Raw genomic sequence first — 27,533 nt, forward strand, 5'->3', positions numbered from 1 at the left:
AAGCCCTGGCTCACTGCCACATCCCTGAGCCTGCTTCTCCTCTTGTTCCCCTCCTTGCTTCCCTCTGTAGGCCTGTGGGCAACATCACCTATCATCCAAGGGCTGGATGTTTTATTCATCTGTGCTCCACTCTGCCCTAGTCTCCAGAGCTCCACCCCACATAGCTCAAGGGGGCACCGTCCATGTTGCTGTCTACACTTCACAACGAGTTGTACAGTAAGGCAACCTTGCTTATGCCTCACAGTTGACTGGACAGCCTATCAAGTCTACCTTCTGTGTTTTTCTTGAATCATTTTTTTCTTTATTCCATCCCACCCTGTTTTGCTCTGGGTCTTCACTTTTTACTGCTTGGCTCTTTACAATGTCTTTCCTAATGGTCTCCCTGCTCCCACTAGTTTCCTTCCTCTCCAATCTATGTTCCACGGCCTCCATAGCAATCTAACACAACTATTATATAATAGCTCTGCTTTACATTCTTGACTCCCTGCCTGCATCCTGTGCAGCAGCCACGCTCTGGGGCTCTCCAGCACATCTGTACCTCTGCACTTTCAAGACCCTCTGCCTGGGGGGCCTTTCCTCTCTCGCCTCCTTCACCAAGACTTTGCTCTAATATTTTCCTCTGCAAAACTTTCCTTGATGTCTCCTTCACCTCTCAGAGAGTGGCACTTCCCTCTGCCAGTACATTATATCATAGCATAATCACATCACACATTTTAATAGCTCTGAAATCAGAGGGCATCTTCAATTGGCAGTGCCCTTGACCTCTATTGAAGTCAAGTTCTCCCAGAGAGGACTGCCCAGTCAACCAAGGCAGTACCGACCAGAGACTCTGGTAGACAGCCTCTAGGATGACCATCAACAACCTCTGCTTCTTGGCCTTCATGTCCTTGTGTATCTCCTTCCCTTGAGTGTGGGCTGGACCTAGCAACTTGTTTCCAATGAACAGAGTACAGCTGAAGTCATGGCATGTCATTTCCAGGATAAGGTTGCCAAAACCCTGCTCATCTTCTTGTTCATTCTGGCTGCCTGTCTCTGAGAACTTGCTAGAGAAAGCCAGCAAGTTTATACATTCGTAAAGTTTTTCAAGTGTATCATAGAGTAAATTCCAGACAGTGGGATTGCTAGCTCAAAAGGTGCTTAATATTGACAGAAACTGCCCAGTTATCTTCCAGAGAGACTTACCAACTTATACACCTATTTATGCTTTTCCCGCATCCCTTTATCAGTGTTGTCCATCTTTCTAATATTTGACAGCTTGATAGATTTAAAAATTCACACCTTATTGTTTTGATTTGAATTTAATTATGAAGTCAGGATGAGCATTTAAAATTTTTGGCCATTTATTTTTCTGCCTATACATATTATCTTTGCCTATTTAATTTTATTTATTTTTGGCCACACAATGCAGCTTGCAGGATCTTAATTCCCTGACCAGGGATTGAAACCGGGCCCTGGCAGTGAAAGCACCGAGTCCTAACCACTGGAATGCCAGGGAACTCCCCTCTTTGCCCATTTTAAAATTAAGTAATTTATATTTTTCTTATTCCTTTGGGTGAAATAATTCTTATGCCCCTGAGTGCTCTTAATAATTTCTTTATAAATATGGAAATCATCCTTTTGTCATAAGTGTTCTTAAAAATAGGCTTTCCCACGGAACTAGAACAAAAAAATTAAAAATGTGTATGGAAACACAAAAGACCCCAAATAGCCAAAGCAATTCTGAGAAAGAAAAACGGAGCTGGAGGAATCAGGCTCCCTGACTTCAGACTATACTACAAAGCTACAGTAAACAAAACAGTATGGTACTGGCACAAAAACAAAAATATAGATCAACGCAACAGGATAGAAAGCCCAGAAATAAACCCATGCATCTATGGTCAATTAATCTACAGCAAAGGAGACAAGAATATACAATGGAGAAAATGCAGTCTCTTCAATAAGTGGCACTGGGAAAACTGGACAGCTACATGTAAAAGAATGAAAGTAGAACACTCTAACACCATACACAAAAATAACTCAAAATGGATTAAAGACCTACATGTAAGATCGGATACTATGAAACTATTAGAGGAAAACAAAGGCAAGACACTCTTTCCCATAAATCACAACAACATCTGTTCAGATCCACCTCCTAGAGTAATGAAAATAAAAACAAAAATAAACAAATGGAACCTAATTAAACTTAAAAGCTTTTGAATAGCAAAGGAAACCATAAGCAAAACAAAAAGACAACCCACAGAATGGGAGAAAATATTAGCAAACGAAGCAACAAACAGGAATTCATCTCCACAATATACCAACAGCCCATACAGCTCAATATCAAAAAAAAAAAATCCAATCAAAAAATGGGCAGAAGATCCAAATAGACATTTCTCCAAAGACATACAGATGGCCAAAAAGCACATGAAAAGATGCTCAACATCACTAATTATTAGAGAAATGCAAATCAAAACTACAATGAGGTATCACCTCACATTGGTCAGAATGGCCATCATAAAGTCTACAAACAATAAATGCTGGAGAGGGTGTGGAGAAAAGGGAACCCTCCTACACTGTTGGTGGGAATGCAAGTTGGTACAACCACTATGGAGGACTGTATGGAAGTTTCTTAAAAAACTAAAAATAGAACTACCATATGATCCAGCAATCCCACTCCTGAACATGTATCTGGAGAAAACCATAATTCGAGAAGATACATGCACCCCTATGTTCATTGCAGCACTATTTACAATAGCCAAGACATGGAAGCCACCTAAATGTCCATCAACAGATGAATGGATAAAGAAGATGTGGTACGTATATACAATGCAGTATTACTCAGGCTTAAAAAAGAGTGAAATAATGCCATTTGCAGCAACATGGATGAACCTAGAGATTATCATGCTAAGTGAAGTCAGACAAACATAAATATCATATGACATCACATATATGGAATCATAAAAGATGATACAGGGACTTCCCTGGTGGTCCAGTGGTTAAGACTCCGCACTCCCAACGCAGGGGTCCCGGGTTCGATCCCTGGTTGGGGAACTAGATCCCACATGCTGCAACTAAAATATCCTGCATGCCACAACAAAATATCCTGCATGCCGCAACAAAAGATCCTGCATGCCACAACTAAAGATCCCGCGTGCCGCAACTAAGACCTGGCACAGCCAAATAAATAAATATTAAAAAAAATAAAAAGATGATACAAATGAATTGACTTACAAAACAGAAACAGACTCAAGACTTTGAAAACGAACTTATGGTTACCAAAGGGGAAAGGTGGAGGGGAGGGATAAATTAGGAGTTTGGGATTAACATATACACACCACTATATATAAAATAGATAATCAACAAGGGCCTACTGTATGGCACAGGAAACTCTACTCGATATTCTGTAATAACCTACATGGGAAAAAATCTGAAAAAGAATGGATATATGTATATGTATAGCTGAATCACTTTGTTCTACACCTGAAACTAACACAACATTGTAAATCAACTATACCCCAATATAAAATAAAAATTAAATTTAAAAATTTTATTAAAAAATAGGATTTTCCAGCATAATAATCACCAAAATCAATGGTGCTGGAGCCAAGGATATGTGGCCCTGTGTTTGGTGGAATAGTGACATACAGTGGGATTGATAAAATGCATAAATGAATGGAGCATAATGGGAACCAGGTTTCTCACTATTGGAGAAGGAAATTATAGAGCAGGTGAAACTAGAGTAGACCTTGCTGGATTGGAATTGGAAGTATTGGTATAAGTTCATGATCTTTCTTAAGGATAGATAGCTATAGATATTGATATTGTGGTGGTTTTAAAGTAGGTCCAGGGCTTCCCTGGTGGCTCAGTGGTTAAGAATTCGCCTGCCAATGGAGGGGACACAGGTACAAGCCCTGGTCCAGGAAAAGCTCACATGCTGGGTAGCAACTAAGCCCATGCACCACAACGACTGAGACTGCACTCTAGAGCCCGCAAGCCACAACTACTGAAGACTGTGCACCTAGAGCCCGTGCTCTGCAACAAGAGAAGCCACCACAGTGAGAAGCCTGCGCACCACAACAAAGAGTAGCCCCCGCTCGCTGCAACTAGAGAGGCCCTCGCACAGCAACGAAGACCCAACACAGTCAAAAATAAATAAAATAAATAAATAAATAAATAAATAAATAAATAAATAAAGTAGGTCCACATTTTGGTGGGTTTTTCTTTTATTCTCTTCCGTTCAAAGGTAGAGTATAATCTCCTTGCCCTTGAATGTGGGCTGAACTTAATGCCTAGGTGACCTCCAATACTAGGTCATGAAAAGGATACAGCATTCACCTTCTTTCTCTCTCTCTCTCTCTCTCTCTCTCTGCTTGACTTTGGAACCCAGTCACCAACTTGTGAGGAAGCCAGGGTCCCATGGACAGGCCATACATAGGTGTTCCAGTGACAGCTCCTGAGCTGACAGCCAGCAGCAACTGCCACATATGTGAATGAACAACCTTTGGATGATTCCAGCCCCAAGGACCCAAACATCATGGCACAGAGAAAGTCATTCCCCACTGTACCCACTTTGAATTCCTGGCCTCATAAACCATGAGAGACAATACAGAATTATTAATTACTTAAGTCACTAAGTTTGAGGGTAATTTGTTACATAGCAATAGATAATTAATACATATTATATGTCTGCATATACGTGTATTATGTGTTTGTACATACATATATTTCCTACCTCTGTCCACTGAGAGAGTCTAGAAACAATGATAACTCAGGAGTAATGAGCATACCTAGTGTGCAGATCTTGTTTTCAGAATACCAATCTCCCCTAAAGAAATAGCTGATTCAGGGTCTGGGGCAGAGAAAGTACAAGATGAGCTTGGAACATCCTGTATAGCAAAATGCTTAAGTATGTCTAAAGGACCAAGAGCCAACTTGAAGGGGTCCCCACTGGCCATATCTGGGAACATATGAACATCCAAATAAATAATAATTGTAAAGGATTATAACCCACTGAATAAAACAGGAATCTAAAAGTTCATACTGTTATATTTAATGAATGAATGAATGAATAGGAGAGAAGGGAGAGCCTTCCTTTCAGTAGACTTCCAACTAATATTGTTTATTAATAAGTAAAAACTACTTATTAACTTTACAGGGGAGAAATCTGACAAACACCATCTCAACCTAGTGGTAAAAATTAAATTACATCAATACATATGACAGAACATGCCTCCTGATATGATGCACTGAGATCACAGGATCACCTATGGAATATTCCTGCCAAAGATACATGACCTGAACCTAATCATGAAGAAACATCAGGTAGACTTCCCTGGTGGCACAGTGGTTAGGAATCCGCCTGCCAATGCAGAGGACATGGGTTCAAGCCCTGGTCCGGGAAGATCCCACATGCCGCGGAACAACTAAGCCTGTGCTGAGCCTGCGCTCTAGAGCCCGCGAGCCACAACTACTGAGCCCGCGTGCCACAACTACTGATGCCCACGCCTAGAGCCCGAGCTCTGCAACAAGAGAAGCCACTGCAATGAGAAGCCCGCGCACCGCAACGAAGAGTAGCCCCCACTCGCCGCAACTAGAGAAAGCCTGTGCGCAGCAACGAAGACCCTACACAGCCAAAAATAAATACATACATACATACATTAAAAAAAAGAATCAGCCTGCCAATGCAGGGGACACGGGTTCGATCCCTGGTCCGGGAAGATCCCAAATGCCGTGGAGCAACTAAGCCCTTGCGCCACGACTACTGAGCCTGCGCTCTAGAGCCCGCGCTCAGCAACGAGAGACGCCACCTCGATGAGAAGCCTGCGCACCACACAAAGAGTAACCCCCACTCACCGCAACTAGAGAAAGCCCACGCACGCAGCAATGAAGACCCAATGCAGCCAAAAACAAATAAATAAATTTATTTAAAAAAATAAAGTCTTTATAAAAAAGAAAGAAAGAAAGAAACATCGGGCAAACCCAACAGTGAGGGACATGTTACAAAGTAACTGATCTGTAATCTTCAAAAGTGTCAAGGTCAGAAAAGTCAAGGAAAGTCTGAGGAACTGGTCCAAACTGAAGACACTAAAGAGACATGACAGCTAAACAGAAAGCATTATCCTGAACTGGATCCTTTACCTATAAAGAATATAACTGGGACAACTGGCAAATTTTGAATGAGGCCTTTCAATTAGATGGCAATAGTGTATCAACGTTAATTCATGGATGGCCTTGGTTATGTGCATGTCCCAGTTTGTAGGAAATATGTGCTGAAGTGCTAAGGCTGAGTGATATAGTGTATTTGCATCTTACTCTCAAATGCTTTAAGCACGAATTTTATGGAGAGAGAGAATGATAAAACAAATGTGTTAACAAACTGTTAACTGGGGAATCTGAGTGAAAGCATACAGTTCTTTGTACTACTCTTGCAACTTTTCTGTAAATTTGAAATGACTTAAATATAAAACTTTTTTTTAAAATAGGCTTTCCCAGTTTGTTGTTTGTCTTTTGACTTTATTTTTTCCTAAACAGAAGTTTTTGTAAAAATACTCTACCAAGCTTTTCCCTTTTGGCTTTTGGGTGATATGTCTTGCTTGGGGTAATCATTTGAAGAAGGTCCCTGGGTCCACAGCTAATTAAAGAGGAAAGGTGGTGAGTTTGATCCCACTTCTACAAGAGAAACACCAATGGGCATTGAGAAGGTAAGCTCAGCTTTTAACTGGAGCCATAGCTTAGCAGATGGAAATGGGGAGTCCTACAGCTTTGCTGCCCCCCGGGCAACTTCAGTTGAATTTCTGGTGGACACCTCAAATCTGGCAGAGCTATCCCTTCAACTAGTCACCTCTCTGGACATTCCTATCTCTGACAGTCAGATATCCAAACTCAGGAGTCACTTTTGTGTCCTCTCATTTTTCCCATATCTAGCCAGAAATTGACATTCTTTACTCCTGGTGTTCTGCCACCTCCCTATTCCAGACCCTCATCCTTCAACCCTGAATTGTCACTAGAGTCATCTCCATTCATCTCCAAGTTGCTACTCATCAATAACCTAATCCTGTAGAAGAGTTCTCAGGGACCCCCCCCCCTTAACTGCCTTAAATTGTTTATTATACACAGTGTTACTTTAAACCATGTAGAAACATAAAACTGGATATCAACTCATTCTTAGAGCTCTCATTCAATTCTAAAATCAAAACAAATTTACAAATAAAATACAAACAAAAGAATAAAACTAATAAAATTCAAATTAACATTTAGTTAATTTGACTCACCCCATAGTTGTGGCACCATTGATTGGCTCTTCTGGAATTCCATGTGCCTGTACTATCATGGGCACTGATGGCCAATTTTCCCACTATTTTCTTCTCCTGGAAGTTTTACAAAACCTCAGCTAGTACAGTCAGTCACCAGGAAACTGGCCTTCACTTTGACATAGATGCATTACTTATGGATTCATTCCTTCTCTACTCTTTTCTTGTTAGTTTATGACAAAGTAACTTGGTTTTATAAATACGGACTCAGATACAGGCAATGAAACCATGACATCATATGGGAATACTCAGCTATAAATGGTCATCTAGCTATGTCTGAAATTTCTTAGAATTTTAAATATTCAGAGCAACATGATTCACAATAGACAAAAGGTGAAGCAATACAAGTGTCCATCAACAGATAAATGAATAAACAGATGAATAAACAAAATGTGGGATATGCATACAAATGGAATATTATTCAGGCTATAAAAGGAAGGAACCTCTGACACATGGATAAACCTTGAGGACATTATGCTGGGTGAAAGAAGCTGGTCACAAAAGGACAAATACTGTGATTCTGCTTGTATGAGGTACTTAGTCAAATTCGTAGAGAGAGAAAGTACATTGGTTGTTACCAGGGGCTGGGGTGGTGGGGAATGAGGAGTTCATGTTTAATGGGTACAGAGTTAGAGTTTTGCAAAATGAAGAGTTCTGTGGATGGATGTGATAGCTATACAATGTGAGTATACTTAACATTACTTAACTGTGCACTTAAGATGGTTAAGATGGTAAATTTTCTGTGTATTACGGACAAAGGATTAATCTCCAAAATATATAAACAGCTCATGCAGCTGAATATTAAAAAAACAAACAACCCAATTAAAAAATGGGCGGAAGACCTAAATAGACATTTCTCCAAAGAAGACATACAGATGGCCAAGAGGCACATGCAAAGCTGCTCAACATTACTAATTATTAGAGAAATGCAAATCAAAACTACAATGAGGTATCACCTCACACCAGTTAGAACGGGCATCATCAGAAAATCTACAAACAACAAATGCTGGAGAGGGTGTGGAGAAAAGGGAACCCTCTTGCACTGTTGGTGGGAATGTAAATTGATACAGCCACTATGGAGAACAGTATGAAGGTTCCCTAAAAAACTAAAAATAGAATTACCATATGACCCAGCAATCCCACTACTGGGCATATTCCCAGAGAAAACCATAATTCAAAAAGATACATGCACCCCAATGTTCATTGCAGCACTATTTACAATAGCCAGGTCATGGAAGCAACCTAAATGCCCATCGACAGATGAATGGATATAGAAGATGTGCTACATATATACAATGGAATATTAGCCATAAAAAGGAATGAAATTGGGTCATTTGTAGAGACGGGGATGGATCTAGAAACTGTCATACAGAGTGAAGTCAGAAAGAGAAAAACAAATATCGTATATTAACGCATATATGTGGAACCTAGAAAGATGGTACAGATGAACCGGTTTGCAGGGCAGAAATGGAGACACGGATGTAGAAAACAAACATATGGACACCAAAAGGGGAAAGCGGGGGGTGGGGGTGGGGGTGGGATGGATTGGGAGGTTGGGATTGACATGTATACCCTAATATGTATAAAATAGATAACTAATAAGAACCTGCTGTATAAAAAAATAAATAAATAAAATTCAAAAAAAATTTTCTGTGTAGTTTACAATTCAAATTAAAATAAAAATTTTAATGCTACCATCAGGTGAAAGATCAATATTTTTAAGTGCCTGTAGACAACTCACAGGCTGTGAATGAATACTTCTGTAGACCCCCTCCCCCAGTGCACACTGCTTTACTCCATTCTCCACCCTATACCTCTAGTCTGGGATCCTCAGAGTTACCTTACTTTGACCCCTCACTACACTTTGCTGTTACCTTTCAACTCTCCTCAATGCCAGCCTGGCTCCAGCTAACTGGTGCCCACCAAACTCAATACACATTCTCACCTCTTTGCCTTGGCTTGTGCCTGTCGCCATTGGAAATACACTCTTCCCTCTGCTTGTATTAGCCAATCTTTCCATTCCGTTAAGTCCCTTCTCCTCCCCACAGTGGAATGGTCCCAGACCACAGGGACTTCTCCCCATCAAAGGGTGTCAATACTCCCCATTTAGCATTAGTCACACATTCTAAATTATTTTATCACTTATTCTCCCAGTCACTCAATAAACATTTATTAAGCATATGCCGTATACATGACAATGTGCTAGGCTCCTGAATCAAATGCTATGTTTTCTGCTTTTTACCTCTCTCATAGCCCCTTACGTATCTTACAGATGTTTACTGCAATGGTTTGGATGATGTTGTACTGGTCTGTACTGTCATATTCCACATATGAAAAGGAAATTTTAAACTACTGAAATCAAGAATAGTATAGGACTTCCCTGGTGGTGCAGTGGTTAAGAATCCACCTGCCAATGCAGGGGACACGGGTTCGAACCCTGGTCCAGGAAGATCCCACATGCCGTGGAGCAGCTAAGTCCGTGTGCCACAACTACTGAGCCTGCGCTCTAGAGCCCGTGAGCCACAACTACTGAGCCCACGTGCCACAACTACTGAAGCCCGCACGCCTAGAGCCCGTGCTCCGCAACAAGAGAAGCCACCGCAATGAGAAGCCCACACACCTCAACGAAGAGTAGCCCCTGCTCGCCGCAACTAGAGAAAGCCTGCGTGCAGCAACGAAGACTCAGCGCAACCAAAAATAAATAAATATATTAAAAAAAAAAAGAATAGTATAATCTCAGGATTTGCCTAAATAACAGGATATTCTGTCGGTTGATGGTAGTTGTTTTGGTATCAATCTTAAAAAGCAGTTGTCAGGACAAGAAAGGTTTCAGGACTGAATTCAAAGGGAATTATATAGTAGGAGACGCTATATGAAAGTTTCCATGATGATAGCAGTAATGTTATTTGGTCATAAATGTCTGTGATCAAAGCATCAAGAACCTGTGCTGTTTCCAAAGTCCCCCTTTAATATTATTTACCTAAAAGATATCTCCACAAACACAAATAACTTTATTCACATGTTAGAACAGTGTTTGAGTAGACAGAGTTTTAAGGACACAATACAAGCAATTTCTTGAGCTCAGATTTGAGTTTTTAGAAAAATCTGTATTCAAGCTCTGGGTATTCTACTTACAGAATTTTGCACATAGTCCACTTTTTATGCACAAAGGTGAAATACTATCTGTATTTACTTAATTCCCCATTATTTTGCTGTTTCAACATGATTTTGTACCCCCAGTCATTTCATTGTTAGTCTAAGGTTGCATCTCTTTCACTCTCAGCCTTTTTTGAGCTTCATTTTCTCTCTTTATGTAATCGAGTATAGCTTCGAGCTATAGGATTGTCCTTTCCAAGGTCCACAACAATTACCTCCCTAGAAAATGTCACTCCTTTTAAAGGTCTTTTATGGTTATCAACAACTGAAGGACTTCCAGTGACAGGTATGGGTGGTTTTTGCAAACAGTCGTTCTGTAAGAGAATGGAACAAATAGTATAAGTGATCAATTTATGAATGCAAGAGCCCTGCTTTTAAAAATATAGGTTATATGTACCTTGTTAGTGAGAAACAGAAAAAGGATTTCTAAATGATATAGGAAAGCAGTAGTAATCCATCATGATCTAATTTTCATATTTCTATGGTTATAAAAGCACACATTGCTATATTCAAATAGCAGTTGGTGACGTGTTATTCTCTCTACAAAGCAGTCAAACCCAAGAGCCACCTGGACCATCATTCTGTCTCCAACTGGCCATGGGTCTTATGTTGGGAGGGCACGTGAGTTGTTCTTATTAGGGAGCCCCAAACATGGAGCTCAAGAAGGCCCTGGCAATGTTTACAGGCTGTTGTAGAAGGAGCCTGGAAGTAGAACAGGCGTTTGGGGTCTGGTCCTGAGCTCAGCCATGGCGGAGAAGTGACTTTGAACAATTCATCTTATTTTCTCATTTGTAGCATGAGAGGGCTGGATCCCCAAATGATCTCCAAGGCCTCTTCCAGCTCTAACATCTTAGGATTCTGAGTAAAGCAAAATGAAGGGGAATTATTAAGAAAACCACAAATGTAAAAATGAAGATGGAACAAGTGTCCAGGCATGGCATGTGTAACTGACTTAACAAAATGAAGCAATAAGCTAAGAAGAATGTTTTAGATGACTGTGAACATTGCACTCCTTCCAGATACAAACCTAAGTTACAGACAAGACCATCCTTCATTATACCTAGCCAAGGAATTTACCTCTTCTTCAATCAAGCTCTAAATGCCCCTTAAGAGTAGAAAAGCCCATCACCTCTTGACCATTTTCTCCAGCATTCTCAGCCTTTTGCTTCTCTTTTATTTTGTCCTCCTCTTCATCTTTCACATCCCCTCCATTTCCTAAGCGTGTGGCCACCACTGCTTTACTCCGTCTCTGCACAAGAATGCCAGGTCTCGTGGGTACAAGAGTCCTAGAAAATCAGTCAGCAATGTTTTTAAAATTCATACGTCTTAGCCACCATTATCACACACAAAAATGGCATTCTACCACAGTCTAAGATGCAGACTTACTTTTCTTTGTCTCCTGAATTGTTCATCTCTGTATTAGCAGCTGTACAATCTTCACCTCCATTAGCATCTATACAAGGACGTTTTTCTGTCTCTTCATCTGTCCTGCTTTGGGAACTGAAATCAAAAAGGAAAAAAATTGGAAAAGAAAGAATGGTCTTGATGTTAAGGCTTGGAAAGGAACTTCACTTTTAAACAGGAAATTAGCATTTCTAAAACCCTGAAATAGGAAAAAACAGAAAGCTACAGCCTTATTATTTGCTGCATTTTAAATTGTTTTATATTATTTCTAGATACATTTACTAGTGTGACTTTAAATCTGATCCCAATTTATCAGCATGGATTTATACCATTTATATAAAAAAACCACCAATAAAAAGAAGATGCAACTGAGGCAAATTAGAAGGATGACGAAGAAAGTGAATGCTGTGGTTTCAAAGCTCATAGGGTTAGCTAGAAGACTCATCCACTCTCACAGTCACAGATCGTCCAGATATACTTTTCCAGCTCAGTTTGAATGTAGTTCTCTTGTTCTTTAAATTTTCTGGAAACAGAAGAATAAAAGGGTGCTTTCATTGTTGTTCTCTGGATCCGCTTCATCAGATATGCTCTGCTTGCTTTGGTGGCGTGGACTCACACGGGTTAATTTCTCTCCATAAACGTGGTAGGGGCTGAGGTGGCTAGAGGGGAGACTGAGCTGGGACACGTGGGACTCAGCCCACCTCCCCTCACCCCAAAACTATCGGAATTCAGAGGACAGAGGAATTGGAGCAGCTGGAGCCGAGCCCAGCTCCCAATTCTTCCTCCTGCAGCGACATCAGAGAATCACGGAACCGTTGAGTTAGAGGGATCAGAGCACCAGGCCAACCCCGCCCACCACCTGAAGTCAGAAGAATCATGAAACTGCCCCCTGGGCGCCAGTCTATCTGTCCTCTCCTCTGAGAGGGCCGGAGTGGCTTTGGATAAGGATTTTCTTCCTACACTCCAAATACCATCTCTCAGAAACAAATACTGTTTCTTTCACAGACTATGAACAATCAGTCCACTTCCTTCTTACACAATCCGTCTCCACAGCCCTGTGGTCAGTAATAGACTTACTTCGTAATGGTGTTCTCTCCAGGCTAACTAGCCCATGTCCTTCAGATCCCACATCATCGGACGTAATTCCCAGACATACAAAAAAAGTAGCAGCTCTGCAGGCCAGAGCTGAAGAAGCAGGAGTAGAATAAGACGATCAGAGTAAAGATGATCCCCCGCCTGATGCCCATGACACGGACGGGGAGAGTAGTGCTAGGATTTTCTGAGAACAGGAGGATAGAAGGAGTATGGCAGCTGCTGCCAACCATGTCTGAAAAAGTCAGAAGGTGAGCCCTGGGGATTTTTGGGCTGCAGTGACACTGGCTCTTCTCTAGAGGGGCAGGGACATTGATTTCTTTATCTTTGAATTCTCCACCAAGTCAGAACCTGCAAATTCCATAAATGTTGAATGAATGCGTGTGTGTGGGGGGGTGGGGGGGTGGGTGTGTGGGTGTGTGTGTGTATAGAGTTTGTTGGAGGGCTCAGGCCAAAGCTGATTTTGCAGAATATGTGAACATCTGAGCCACTCCTGGCAGAGTGAAGTTTTGCAGAATTTTTGGAGGCTTCCTCCAGCTAAAGCTCCCAGATGAAGACTCAGAGCCTGTCTCACCCTCCTTACACTACACTGCTGCCAGACTGAGATTTTAAGAGCCCAGATCTTCTCATGTCTCATGTATTCTAGCAACGCACAATGGTGATATTTTATATCTACCTACTGGTGGTTACACAGGTCCAGACATACATAAAAACCCATCAAACTGTGTGCTTAAGATTAGTGCACTTCATGTGCTCTATGGTGTGGATATTATACCTGAATAAAAAGGTATAATTTTTCATCCCCGTGCCTAAATTTGAGTGTGTGTGGTGCAAAGAGTAATGCGCGACTAGAGTGCACCCTTGCTGGTTGGCTCTGTCTCCAAGATTGTTTGCTACACATAACACATATTCTGAGACCAGGGACCTTTGGCAAGAATATAGTAGTAGCAAAAAGTAAGGGCTGGTAAGACTGTATCATTAGGGCTTTCTTTCACTGAATGTGGCTTGCGAACAGATACCCTAAATTGTTAGTTAATATAATTCTGAATATGTATAGTTAATATAATTAGAGTATAGTTAATACAAATTCTGAAAACTGGAATGTTATCAAACTTTGGTCTCTAAATCACATTTTAACTGCATTGGACTGTAAACTTTGTGATGCCATGGAATCTTACTCAGAGATAGGTCTGCAGAACCTAACACGGTGTGCCTTGCACACAGAAGGCATGTGTTCAAAGGTTATTTGTAGTGGAACATTATTACCAATTCTACAGAAATAAAAAATATTCTAAGAGAGTACTATGAACAATTGTATGCTAACAAACTGAATAACCTAGATGAAATGGAAAAATTCCTAGAAACAAAAAACCTACCAAGACTGAAACATGAAGAAATAGAAAATCTGAATAGAACTATAATAAGCAGGCTGAATCAACAAACAAACAAACAAACAACCTCCCAACAAAGAAAAATCCTGGACCAGATGGTTTCACTGAGGAATACTATCAAACATTTAAAGAAGAACAAACATCCATGTTTCTCAAACTAATCCAAAAAAATTGAAGAAAAAGGAATACTTCCTAACTCATTCTATAAGGCCAGCATTACCTTGATACCAAAGCCAGGCAAAGATACCACAAAAAAAAAAAAAAAAAAAAGAAAACCTAAAGACCAATATCTCTCATGAATATTGAAGCAGAAATCCCCAACAAAGTAATAGCAAACTGAATTTATCAGCAGCATATTAAAAGGATTATACACCATGACCAAGTGGGACTTATTCTTAGAATGCAAAGATAGTTCAATATACAAAAATCAACATAATACACCACATTAATGGAATGAAGGGGGGAAAATGATCATCTCAATTGATGAAGGAAAGGCATTCACCAAAATTTACCATCCTTTCATGATAAAACACTCAACAAAGTAGGAATAGAAGGAAACTACCCCAACATAGTAAAGGCCATATATAGAAACGCCACAGCTAATATCATACTCAATGGTGAGAAAATATTTGCAAATCATATATTTGATAACAGATTAATATCCAGAGTATATACAGAACTCCTATAACTCAACAACAACAACAAAATCCAATTCATATATGGGCAAAGGACTTGATTAGATGTTTCTCCAAAGAAGATATACTAATGGTCAACAAGTACATGAAAAGATGCAACATCACTAATCATTAAGGAGCCAATCAAAACCACAATGAGATATCACCTCACACCCCATTAAAAGGCTATTATTAAAAAACAAAGAAAAAACAAAACCAAGTGTTGGTAAGGATGTGGAGAAATTGGAACTCTTGTGCACTGCTGTTGCAAATGTAAAATTGTGCAGTCGCCGTGGAAAACAGTATGTCAGTTCTTCAAAAAAATTAAACACAGAATTCCATATGATCCAGCAATTCCACTTCTGAGTATATACACAAATGAAGTAAAAGCAGGGGCTCTAACGGTACACCCATGTTCATAGCAGCATTATTCACAATACCCAAAAGGTAGAAACAACCAAAGTATGCATAGACAGGTAAGTGGATAAACAAAATGTGGCATACACATACAACGGAATGCTGTACAGCCTTAAAAAGGAATGAAATTTTGGTATGCTACACGTGGATGAACAGTTGAAGCCATTATGCTAAGTGAAGTAAGCCAGATACAAAAGGACACATATTGCATGAGTCCACTTATATCACATTCCTAGAACAGTCAAATTCATAGATACAGAAAATAGAACAGTGGTTACCAGATGCTGGGGCGAGGGGGAAATGGTGAGTTATTGTTTAATGGATATAGAGTTTCAGTTTGGGATGGTGAAAGAGTTCTGGAGATGGATGGTGGTGATGGTTGCACAGCAATGTGAATATACATAATGCCACTGAACTGTACACTTAAAAATGGTTAAAATGGTAAATTTTGTGTTGCACATATTTTATCACAATTTTAAAAAATTATTTGTGCAAAAAAGGAAGGGTAACTAATCTGTAAAGTGGCCTGGTACAAGGCAGGCACAGGAGAAACAAGACACCCAGCACATAGAGATCTTTTTTCAACCTCCATCCATTTGCTCAGTTTGTTTCCCCACTGTAATTGTCCTCCCCCTACCTCAGCCCTTTACGTGTCCCCACCTCTAAATCCTCCAAGACTTGGCTCTTGGACCGCTCTTCCATGGTGCCATCACCACCCACTGGCCTTCCTTCCTTCTTGCTTTTGCTCAGTGACATACCATGTCACCTGCCTGCATCCCAAACCCTTGTCCCGTTCAGCTCCAGCCACAGACATGCCTCTCCCTCCTACCTTCAGTCTCCTTTGGGGTGGTGGCCAGAGGATATGGACTCCTGGCAACAGGGTCCACAGCAAGTTGTGCTCCAGATGGGTCCAGGGTGCATGTAAATCCCCAGCCATCTCCCTAAGGCCTTGATCCATGTGATCTGGTGAGCTCCTCTGACAAAGTATGATCCCTGAATTGCAGGATCAAGATGAGGACATTCAGAGGACCCACAAGTTACAGCTGCCTGAACTTGGCAATCAGGCATGAGCACAGGACCCAGGCCTGGCTGATCAGAACAGTCTACAGTTCAAGGGTCAACATGTGACCTAACCAGCTCGGTTAGTCTCAATGTCAAGACATTTGCAGAAACTATCAGCACAGAAGAGAATAGGGCTGAGAGAGGTGTATGGAGAGAGACAAATTGTACATGACTCTGCTTGATCTAATCATGCTTGAAGCCTTGATTTTCAGTGTGGTCTGGAAGTGGGGCTTTCAGTTATATGAGCCAATGCTAATATAACATTTTGGCTTAAGCTGGTTTGAGTGGGGTTTATGTCTCTTGCAATCCAAGATTCGCGACCAAAACACAGAGTGGGGTTTATGTCTCTTGCAATCCAAGATTCATGACCAAAACACAATGTAACCAACATCATACTGCCTCCCTTTCTGAGCCCTTGATTCCTAACCTGAGATTCCTTGATTCCTCACACAAGAGCCACTGAGCCCGTCAACCATGTCCTGACTTTGTTGAACATCAAATATGTTCCCTCTAGCCTCCAAGACAAGTGGAATAAAATGAGTACCTTTTCTCTTTCATCAGATTAGTGCAGCCTTTTTCCCTACCACAGCTAGTGGGGCTGCTTGGAGGTCTTATTTTAGATTTTGGAAAGCTAAATGGAAGTTACTGAAACTCATCAACATCGAGCTATGATATTTAACAGGGCACTTGGATTGAAACAGTTTTTCCCTTCTACCTTAATGGCCAAAACCTGTCACTTTTTACTAGAGGAAGGAAAAAAATGATATTAAACATCAAGGTAAATGGCTAGTATGTCAGTACATATAATGTCCACACAAGAGAAACATTCTGTTGAGAAACCTTCATTATTTATGATTCACAGTTAACCTTTTCACACAGAAACTGTTGAAAACTTCAGAAAGTCACTGCAGCTTGATAAGGTTTTTAGGCAATCCATTCATCACCCCGTTGTTTCTCACGGAACAAGTAACACTGAGCTAGACAACAGGAAACGCTGCCCTTGGGAGAGGTGATGACACCAAGACAACACTTCTCTCATCAAGGAGACAGGCACCAATTCCAAAATGCCAGTTAAGCAGAAGAGCCTACAAATTCACTGCAAAAGATTTAGCAACACTTTATAGCTAATATCTATCCATCTGGAATTGAAATGTCTTTGAGAGAGGGTATGTCAGAAGCAGTGTACTATTAATATTACATTATAACCACCAAAATTGGGTAAATACATTCCTGGCTTCAACCACGATAGCCACAACACTCCTGAGATGTCTGGGAAGAGTGTTAAAGCTGACCTGATTCATCGGTTCCTGGGAGACTTCCTGACCTCAGGAATCCAACCCAGGGAAGAGGCGATAGGACATTCTTTCCTACCTCAGGGTTTGTATAGGCTGCTTTTGCACTTAAATTGTTCTCAAGCCCCTTTCCCATTTCCCATCCCTGCAAAAACCTGTAACAAGCAGTGAGAGCCATAACCAAGGGGCAGATGGGAGACTTCCTTTGGTGTTTTAGTTTGGAAGCTCGAGGCTTAGAGGTTGATGGCAGTGGTTTTGTTTTGTTTTCTCCTTTTCTATTCGTTCTGTTCAATCTGTAAGCTTTTTGCTTTTATTTCCTTCTAAACATAATTTTCTCTAAATCATTTGTACTGTTATGATTTTGTATATCTTATTTTAATGTTTTAGTTTTTAGTTTTGATCAACCCTTTGATCTCAACATTTCTGAAAAGGATATTAAGGAATTATCTAGGGCAGAGCTTCACTAACTCGCTGTGGTGAAGGAGCAGGTTTTTATTTTTAATCTCAGTCCACTGAGGACCAATATTTTAGTAAAACAAAATTAAAGCAATGATACACTTGGATATCACAGCAATGTAAAATAGCTATTTAAAGTTTCTAGGTATTTACTCTCAATTTCTGCATTTAGTTGCAGACCAGTGACAATTAGGGACCAGCACCAGTTCACAGGTCACATTCAGAGTAGCACTGGTTACCAATTCCCTCATTTATTTGTTTTAAATGGCATTTTTCATTGTAGAAAATTTGGAAAATGAAGAAAAAAGAAAACAAAATCTCTTATGATTCCACCACCTAGAGAGAAAAACTTGAAATATACTGATATTTTATACTATATATACTGATATATGTGCTTACATATGTATGTGTGTGTGTGTATATATATATATAGTGGTTGCACAGCCATCATCACAATCTAAATTTAAAGCATTTTTATCACCTCTACAAGAAACCCTCTACCATTAGCAGTCACTCCCTACTCCCCACTCCCTAGTCCCTGGGAACCACTAATCTAATTTCTGCCTCTACAGATGTGCCTCTTCTTGACATTTCGTATAAATGGAATCATACAATATGTGTTTTTTTGTGTTTGGCTTCTCTCAATTTAGCATAATGTTTTTTTGGTTTTTTTTTAACATCTTTATTGGAGTATAATTGCTTTACATTGGTGTGTTAGTTTCTGCTTTATAACAAAGTGAATCAGTTATACATATACATATATCCCCATATCTCTTCCCTCCTGCGTCTCCCTCCCTCTCACCCTCCCTATCCCACCCTTCTAGGTGGTCACAAAGAACAGAGCTGATCTCCCTGTGCTATGCGGCTGCTTCCCACTAGCGATCTATTTTACATTTGGTAGTGTATATATGTCCATGCCACTCTCTCACTTTCTCCCAGCTTACCCTTTCCCCTCCCTGTGTCCTCAAGTCCATTCTCTAGTAGGTCTGCGTCTTTATTCCTGTCTTGCCCCTAGGTTCTTCATGACCTTTTTTTTTTTTTTTTAGATTCCATACATATAGCATAATGTTTTTAAGATTCATCCATGTTGTGGCATGTAACAGTATTTCATTCCTTTTTATTGCTGAATAACATTATGTTCTATGAATATATCAAATTTTGTTTATCCATTCATCAGTTGATGGACATTTGCGTTGTTTCCACTCTGGCTATTATGAATAATGCTGCTATGAACATTCATATGTATAAGTTTTTGCATAGACATATGTTTTCATTTCTCTTGGGTAAATACCTAGGTGTGAAATTGCTGAGTCATATGGTAACTCTGTGTTTAGCATTTTGAGAAAACACATATCTATTTTATAATTTAAAAAATTAGAACCAGTGTATATACACTTTGTTAAACTTAATACCATGTTTATTATGAACATTTTGCAATGTCTTTCAATAATCTTCAAAAAGATGACTTTTAATACTTATACATTTTTCCCTTTTATATAAGCATTGCAATTATTTTCTTATTGTTGGAACCTACTGCTTTTATACATAGCATTGATGGGCATATTTGTACATAAATATGTGAGCACAACTCTGATACTATTAAATCTTTACTTTTATTAAATGTTAATCTTTTCATTTATTTTCAAAAGCTTATTGGCTTCTGGCTCTTTTATTTTAAATTTCATCCATTTTGTGTCATTGCTTTTTGGCTCCAAATATCTCACATATTGATCCATTATTTTTAACTTCTATTTATTCCTCCCCCCCCTTTTTTTTTTTTTACCTTATTTCTAGTTTCTTAGATTTAGTCTCCTCTCAACCTTTGTTATGGCAAAAGTAATATTCTGCTTTAGGTTTAGAAACTGTTAAAAAAAAACACTTTGATTTCATTATAATTTGTCTCATTAACTTATACAAAGGGGGATAACAAAAGGGGATAATAAATCACAATCATCTAAAGAACCTAACACTTATTCTTGCTTTTTTTTTTTTTTTTGCTTTGGGGAAGAAAAAAATTAGAAAAAATACATGCATCGATGATGTGACTTGAATTTTAAGAAACATATTTCATAAATAAGCACTATTTCCCATAAATGCACTCTTTCTGATTCGAAGCAATTTTCTTCTTCTTTTCTTTTTTGGCAAAATATTTAATGTCTGTAAGTGTGCCTCACCCTCCCATTCCTGTTATGATTCGATAGCCTCTCCAAACTGGCTGTACCAGAGAAAACATGGGCACATTTTCCCAGCGGGATTCGAAAACCATTAAAGCCCTGGTCCTCTTGACTCAAAAATGACTGCAAGTGAGTTCCTTCCACAGCAAGCCTCAGGCGTCTCTGCTCAAGGGAAAAAGCCCCCCATTTCTACAAGACTCCTGAGGTGTTCTGTTATTCTGCAGCTTGGCACTGGGAGCTGGGCAGCTGGAAATAGTGGTAGGCTCGGGCACTGCAGAGGTAGTCCCCATACACAGTGAGAAGCATCATGGAGGTGGAGAAGGTCTTGTAGCCAATGTTAGCTAGTTTCTTGGCAGTTGGCATGTTGTCCCCCTCTAGGATTCAGCTCCCAACGCGAGCTAGGGCCCCGCGGGCCAGACGTAGCATAACCCCCCGCAGCAAGGCTGGAGCCCGCAGTGGTTGCCCAGAGCAATTTTCTTAAGTCTAGAAGTTAGTTTCTCTTGTAGATGTCAAAGTCTTTCTTGATCATGAGCCTTTATTACCCTATTTGAATTAAAAGAAACCCCAGATTCACAAATCTGCCATTTGAGCAATTTAGTTTTTTAGAAACTTGCTTAAACTTCATTAATCAAACACTTTCAACTTTTCTGTTACCTTTTCAATCTCAAGGTAAAAATGATCATGGTACATCACTGATTACCTAATACTTCCTCTCTGTATAAGATTTTGGTTACTGCTGGGTAAAAAAAGGAAAAAAAACCAACTTTTTTTTAGTCGACTTTATTTTTTAGAACATTTTTAAATTTACAGAAAAATTGAGAGGATAGTACAGAGAGTTCTCATATACCTCATACCCAGTTTCCCCTATTACTAACATATTACATTAGTGTGGTACATTTGTTATAGTTAATGAACCAACATCAACACATTATTAATAACTATAGTCCATAGTTGTTTCAGATTTCCTTAGTTTTTGTCTAATGTCTTTTTCTGGTCCAGGATGCTACATTATAATTAGCTGTCATGTCTCCTTAGACCCCTCTCTGCTATTAAAGTTTCTCAGACCTTCCTTGTTTCTGATGACCTTGACTGTTTTGAGGACAACAGGTCAGATACATTGTAGGATGACCCACTACTGGAATTTGAACATATATATTTTTAATTCCAAATTTTCTCTGAAGTAAGACACATCCTTTTTTTTTTATTTTATTTATTTTTGGATGCATTGGGTCTTCGTTGCTGTGCGCGGGCTTTCTCTAGTTGCAGCGAGTGGGGGCTACTCTTCGTTGCAGTGCATGGGCTTCTCATCACGGTGGCTTTTCTTGTTGCCGAGCATGGGCTCTAGGCACTCAGGCTTCAGTAGTTGTGGCTCGCAGGCTCTGGAGCACAGGCTCAGTAGTTGTGGCACATGGGCTTAGTTGCTCCTCAGCATGTGGGATTTTCCTGGACCAGGGATCAAACCCGTGTCCCCTGCATTGGCAGGCAGATTCTTAACCACTGCACCACCAGGGAATCCCAAGACACTTATTCCTTTTTTTAAAATTTATTTATTTTATTTATTTACTTTTGGCTGCATTGGGTCTTTGTTGCTGCGCGTGGGCTTTCTCTAGTTGCGGCAAGCGGGGCCTACTCTTCATTGTGGTACGCGTGCTTCTCATTGCAGTGGCTTCTCTTGTTGCAGAGCACGGGCTCTAGGCACGTGGGCTTCAGTAGTTGTGGTTCGCGGGCTCCAGAGTGCAGGCTCAGTAGCTGTGGCGCACAGGCTTAGTTGCTCCGCAGCATGTGGGATCCTCCCGGGCCAGGGATCAAACCCATGTCTCCTGCGTTGGCAGGTGGATTCTTAACCACTGTGCCACCAGGGAAGCCCCCAAAACACTTATTCTTAATCCCACATCTTCTATCCTTCTATTGTTGATTTACTCAAACATTTTAAATTGTCTTCTTCCTCTTTGTCTACATTTATATTTTTCCTTTATTTACATAGATGTTTGGTAAACAGCATAGCCAGGCTATAGGCATAGTTTTAAGAAAACAGCCCACTCTATGGCAGGGGGTTAGCGGCACCCCCATCCTGCACATCCTAACGCATTCTCTACACCCGATCATTCTACTTCTAGCCTTAGCACTTAATCACCCAAAGGCCTCACTTCCTAATAACCTTGGGGGTTAGAATTTCAACATGAATTCTGGTGGGACACAAACATTCAGACCATAGCATCAGCCAACACCAAGTGGAACAGATCCCAAGCACCCAGTTGATCTAAGCCAACCCATGGAATTATAAGAGGTAAAAAAATCCCAAACCCCATTTCCTAACACATCAAAATTACAGGCTTTATTCTACATCTGAGTAGACCCCAAACCCCTTTCAAGATTTGTCTTGGGAGCAAGGGCAGAGGGGTCTCTTGACACTCAGGGAAGATTAAATGTCTGATGTTCAGCAGGGGTGGGGAAGGTGGACCTTATTAAAAGTAATCAAAATTCAAAGAGACTATTTGAAAAGAGGATTCTGATCAAATACATTTGAAAAGAGGTCTAATAAATACTTGAAAAGAAGGGGAGTCACGGTGTTTCTCAAGAAAAACAAAGGAAAGTATGCCATTGAAGATCTGTAAAGGGATCATGATGTTTGTTTGAGGGGGTAATACACTAAGACTAATTTTTGTTCAAGTTTTAATTAACTATGTGACAAGAGAAGTTGCTGGGAGTTTTGGGTTTTTTGTTTGTTTTTGGCAAATGGATTAGGCTAATTTCCCCATCTTTATAATTTATCACTTTCACACTGGTTATTTCTACTTGGTGGAACCAACTGTGAAATTATCTTGTACTTTTCTCTCACTCTATCTGGCTCTGTCCTCAGTATCCCTTTTGCTATGGGACCCTTCAAGTTCATTGTATCACTGTCAGTAGGGGAGAGGGTTGTTTAGAAGACTGAGACTTGTTTGCTCTCTAGGGCACACATGCTCTAAAGATGTCTACAATTGGGTATTGGCATTTTGACCAAGACAAGTCCTGTCTTGGGAGGAATCATTTATCACAAAGAATGAAAAGATTTTGTAGTCAGTATTGTTCTACTCCAGCTAATTTTATTTATTATCAAGGACAAATGGGGCAAATTCAATCAGTACTTGCAGGGTATCAAAAGCGAGAGTGGGTGAGACATATAATATTTCCTATAATTAACATATCTATAACAATTTGACATTTGAATATGCTGCTTTTGTAGAATATTTGAGCTTTCAATGTTTAGAACTTTTAGTAAACATTCAAAGCAAAAATGTCAGTTTTCCCAATAATTGTTCCATATGTCATATTTCATGATTGTTGGAAAAAGAGCAAAAGGCTGGGAAACAAACAATAGATGCCTGTGTGACAAAAATGAGATGGATCCATTTGGAAACAGGATTCTACTAGATAACCAACTTTAAAAAAATTTTTTTTTATAATTATTACTTTTTAAAATATTTATTTATCTATTTGGCTGCACTGGGTCCTAGTTGTGGCACATGGGATCTTCGTTGCTGTGTGCAGGATCTTCCTTGCAGTATGCAGATCTTTAGTTGCGGCACACGGGATCTTTTAGTTGAGGCGTGCGTGTAGGATCTAGTTCCCTGACCAGGGATCGAACCCGGGCCTCCTGCATTGGGAGCGTGGAGTCTTAGCCACTGGACCACCAGGGAAGTCCCAAGATAACCAACTTTTAGATAATAATATATTCATACAACTCAAAACATTTTAAATATAGAAAGGTTATTTCCCATCATGAGAAAAAACTATATGTGGTGATGGATGTTAACTAGAATTATTGTGATGATCATTTCTCAGTATATACAAATATTGAATCATTATGTTGTACACCTGAACCTAATATAATGTTATGTCAACTATATCAATTTAAAAAGAGAGAGAGGTTACATGGGAAAAACGTCTCCCACACAGCCCTGACCCATTCTGTCCAGTTTCCACACCAGCATCCATCCCATCCCCAGGAAACCACTGTTATTAGTTTCTGGTGTTTTCTTCCAGAATGTCTTTAGGCATATAAGCAATACAGATATATATTCTTATTTTGTCTTAAAAAATCCTTTTGTTGAAGCATAACATTGATACATATAGTAAGTTCTAGTATCTGCAAGAACATTTCCCCAACATCTTCCCCAAAACCCTCACACTCCCTTCTAGACAGTATCCCCCAAAGATAACCACTATTCTGACCTTTATCACTATAAATTAGTTTTGTCTGTTCTTGAGTTCCATATACATGGAATCATGCAATATATACTTTTCTGTGTATGGCTTCTTTCACTCAACATTACATCTGTGAGGTTCATCCATGTTTCTGTGTATGGCAATCTCTTGTTCTTTTCTTCTTTGATATGTATTATTCCACTTTCTGATTATACCTCCATTTGCCTACCCATTCTACTGTTGATAAACAGTTTAGTTGTTTCCAGTCTGAGGCTGTTAAGAATAGTGCTGCTATGAACATTTTTATACATATCTTTTGGTGGATATAGCACTCATTTCTGTTGCCTATATAGAATGGTTTAGATGGGCCATATATAGGCCTTAGAAGATACCATAAGACAGATTTCCAAAGTAGTTATAACAATTTATATCCCCCCAGCAGCGTATAACATCTAGTTGCTCCATACCCACAACAACCCTTTGTTATTGTCAGTCCTTTTAAACAATATGAAACAAAGTATCATTACTCACCTTGGGAGGATGCTAGGGAGCCAACTTATTATTTAAACCAGTAAATAAAGGGGAAATAAAGGGGAAATCAAGCATTTTTCTGTTTTTCTTACATGATCTCTACTTCAAGATAACCAAATAATGAGAAATTTCTTTTTCTGGATAAGAGTTTCAGATAAGAAACAGAGGAGAACTATATTAGAACTCAGATATGATCATTTTTCAGTCCATCATGTATCAATGGATATAGGCATTGCTATTAACATCACAAAAAAAAAAGACAGTCAGACACCAATTAGACTCCTAATGGGATTACACATCAACACCTATAATGTAGTCTTACCACACTTCCTTGAAAAAATTTGAATCTCTATCTGAACAAGCCTCTAGATCTAATTACCAGTTTACAGGAAACATAAGGGCCAGAGGAACATGTCAAACAACATCACAGGGGGCAATCATCTAAATGCAGACTGCAGGGAAATCATATAGGAAGAGAACCTGGTTTTGTCAACAACAAGAAATAAAGGAGATTTTTTAAATGATAGAGAGGAAAACCATAGATTAAAAGAGATTTAAGGGCTTCCCTGGTGGCGCAGTGGTTGAGAGTCCGCCTGCCGGTGCAGGGGACGCGGGTTTGAGCCCTGGTCTGGGAAGATCCCACATGCCGCGGAGCAACTGGGCCCGTGAGCCACAGCTGCTGAGCCTGCGCGTCTGGAGCCTGTGCTCCGCAACAAGAGAGGCCGCGATAGTGAGAGGCCCGCACACCATGATGAAGAGTGGCCCCCGCTCACCGCAGCTAGAGGAAGCCCTCGCACAGAAACAAAGACCCAACACAGCCAAAAAAATAAATAAATAAATAAATAAATAATAATTAAAGGTGCTAATAATTTAAAAAAAAAAAAAAAGAGATTTAAGATACCTATGAAACAACTACAACACGTAAACCTCATTCAAACCCTGATTCAAACAAATTGTACTAAAAAAGAAATAAGACATTCAGAGAAGTGTGAACACTGATTGGGTAGTTAATAATATCAAGGAAGTGTTAAAATGCTTTTAGGTGTGATAAGGTATTGTGGTTATGTTTTTAAAAACATTCTTATCTTTTAGAGGAATATACAGAAATATTTACAGATTAAATTACATGATGCCTGGGATTGTTTTAAAAATAATCTGGGACTTCCCTGATGGCGCAGTGGTTAAGAATCCACCTACCAATGCAGGGGACATGGGTTCGAGCCCTGGTCCAGGAAGATCCCACATGCCATGGAACAACTAAGCCCGTGTGCCACAACTACTGAGCCTGCACTCTAGAGCCCGTGAGCCCCAACTACTGAGCCCATGAGCCACAACTACTGAGCCCTCACACCACAACTACTGAAGCCAGCATGCCTAGAGCCCATGCTCCGCAACAAGACAAGCCACCTCAATGAGAAGCCTGCGCACCACAACGAAGAGTAGCCCCCGCTCACCGCAACTAGAGAAAGCCTGTGTGCAGCAACGAAGACCCAACGCAGCCAAAATTAAATAAATAAAATTTTAGAAAAAATCTGGATGGGGAAAATGGAGGGTCTGGATGATATATGATTATCCATATGTTGATAGTTGATGAATCTGGGTAATGGAAACATTGGGTTCATTATATTATTCTCTCTGCTTTTGTATATGTTTGGAACTTTCCATAACAAAGCTTTTAAAAATACTTTTAAAAACTGTCCCTATGGTATTTGCTATAATAGCAAATATTTGGAAACAAACTAGATGTTCACAGTATGAGAACAGCCAAAATAAACGTAGTATATTTGTATAGTGAAATAATATATACAGTAGTTCTCAAACTTTTTGGTCTTAGAAACTTTACACTATAAAAATTATTAAAGACCCCAAAAGTTTTGTTTATGTAGGTTGTAACTATTAATATTTTCTATATTACAAGTTAAAACTGACAAATTTTAAAATTTGTATGGATATATTAATCATTTTAAAATACTGATAATAAACCCATAAAAATTTATTAAACAGAATATGGGACATGTAATATTTTACATTTTCAGGATGCTTTCAACTGCAAGTAATAGAAAATGTGACTAGGGACTTCCCTGGTGGTCCAGTGGTTAGGGCTCCATGCTTTCACTGCAGGGGGCATGGGTTCCTACCCTGGTCAGGGAACTAGCCATGTGGTATGGCCAAAGCAAAAAGAAAGAAAGAAAAGAAAATGTGACTAAAAATAGCTTCAATAACAAGAGATTTATCATCTCACATGACAAGAAGCCTGAAGGTAACAAGGCTCCAGGGTTGATTAATTTCAGGGTCAGTGACATCATCAAGGGTCAAGATTCTATCTTTCCTCTTTGCCACCTCTGTTTATGAACAGGCTCCCTCGTAGTTATGAGATGACTATCACAGCTGTAGGTACCACACAAAT

The 27,533-nt window shown here is 39.7% G+C and overlaps 2 protein-coding genes across 8 annotated transcripts in view; both read right to left on the reverse strand.

Moving 5' to 3' along the window:
• LOC309612413 (activator of 90 kDa heat shock protein ATPase homolog 2) overlaps positions 1–10,261 on the reverse strand; it is a 39,733-nt gene extending 29,472 nt beyond the window's left edge. For all 4 annotated transcript variants that reach the window (XM_082358303.1, XM_082358300.1, XM_082358299.1 and 1 more), the window contains exon 1: positions 1–10,261. In XM_082358303.1, coding sequence (XP_082214429.1) covers positions 1–119 — 119 coding nt within the window. In that variant the 5' untranslated portion in view covers positions 120–10,261.
• LOC309612443 (uncharacterized protein C2orf74) overlaps positions 10,256–27,533 on the reverse strand; it is a 26,948-nt gene continuing 9,670 nt past the window's right edge. The window contains exons 1-5 of one of the 4 annotated variants that reach the window (XM_082358347.1): positions 12,927–13,083; positions 12,179–12,372; positions 11,832–11,945; positions 11,575–11,731; positions 10,256–10,759 (exon numbers count right to left, since the gene is read on the reverse strand). In XM_082358347.1, the coding sequence (XP_082214473.1) occupies positions 10,586–10,759; positions 11,575–11,731; positions 11,832–11,945; positions 12,179–12,294 (561 nt within the window). In that variant the 5' untranslated portion in view covers positions 12,295–12,372; positions 12,927–13,083 and the 3' untranslated portion in view covers positions 10,256–10,585. Of the gene's footprint in view, positions 10,760–11,574; positions 11,732–11,831; positions 11,946–12,178; positions 13,084–27,533 lie in introns of those variants that run through there. The other 3 variants (XM_082358348.1, XM_082358346.1, XM_082358345.1) reach the window with 3 other exon arrangements.

The sequence above is a fragment of the Balaenoptera borealis genome (assembly GCF_965194805.1).
Source record: "Balaenoptera borealis genome assembly, chromosome: 15".
NCBI lineage: Eukaryota > Metazoa > Chordata > Mammalia > Artiodactyla > Balaenopteridae > Balaenoptera > Balaenoptera borealis.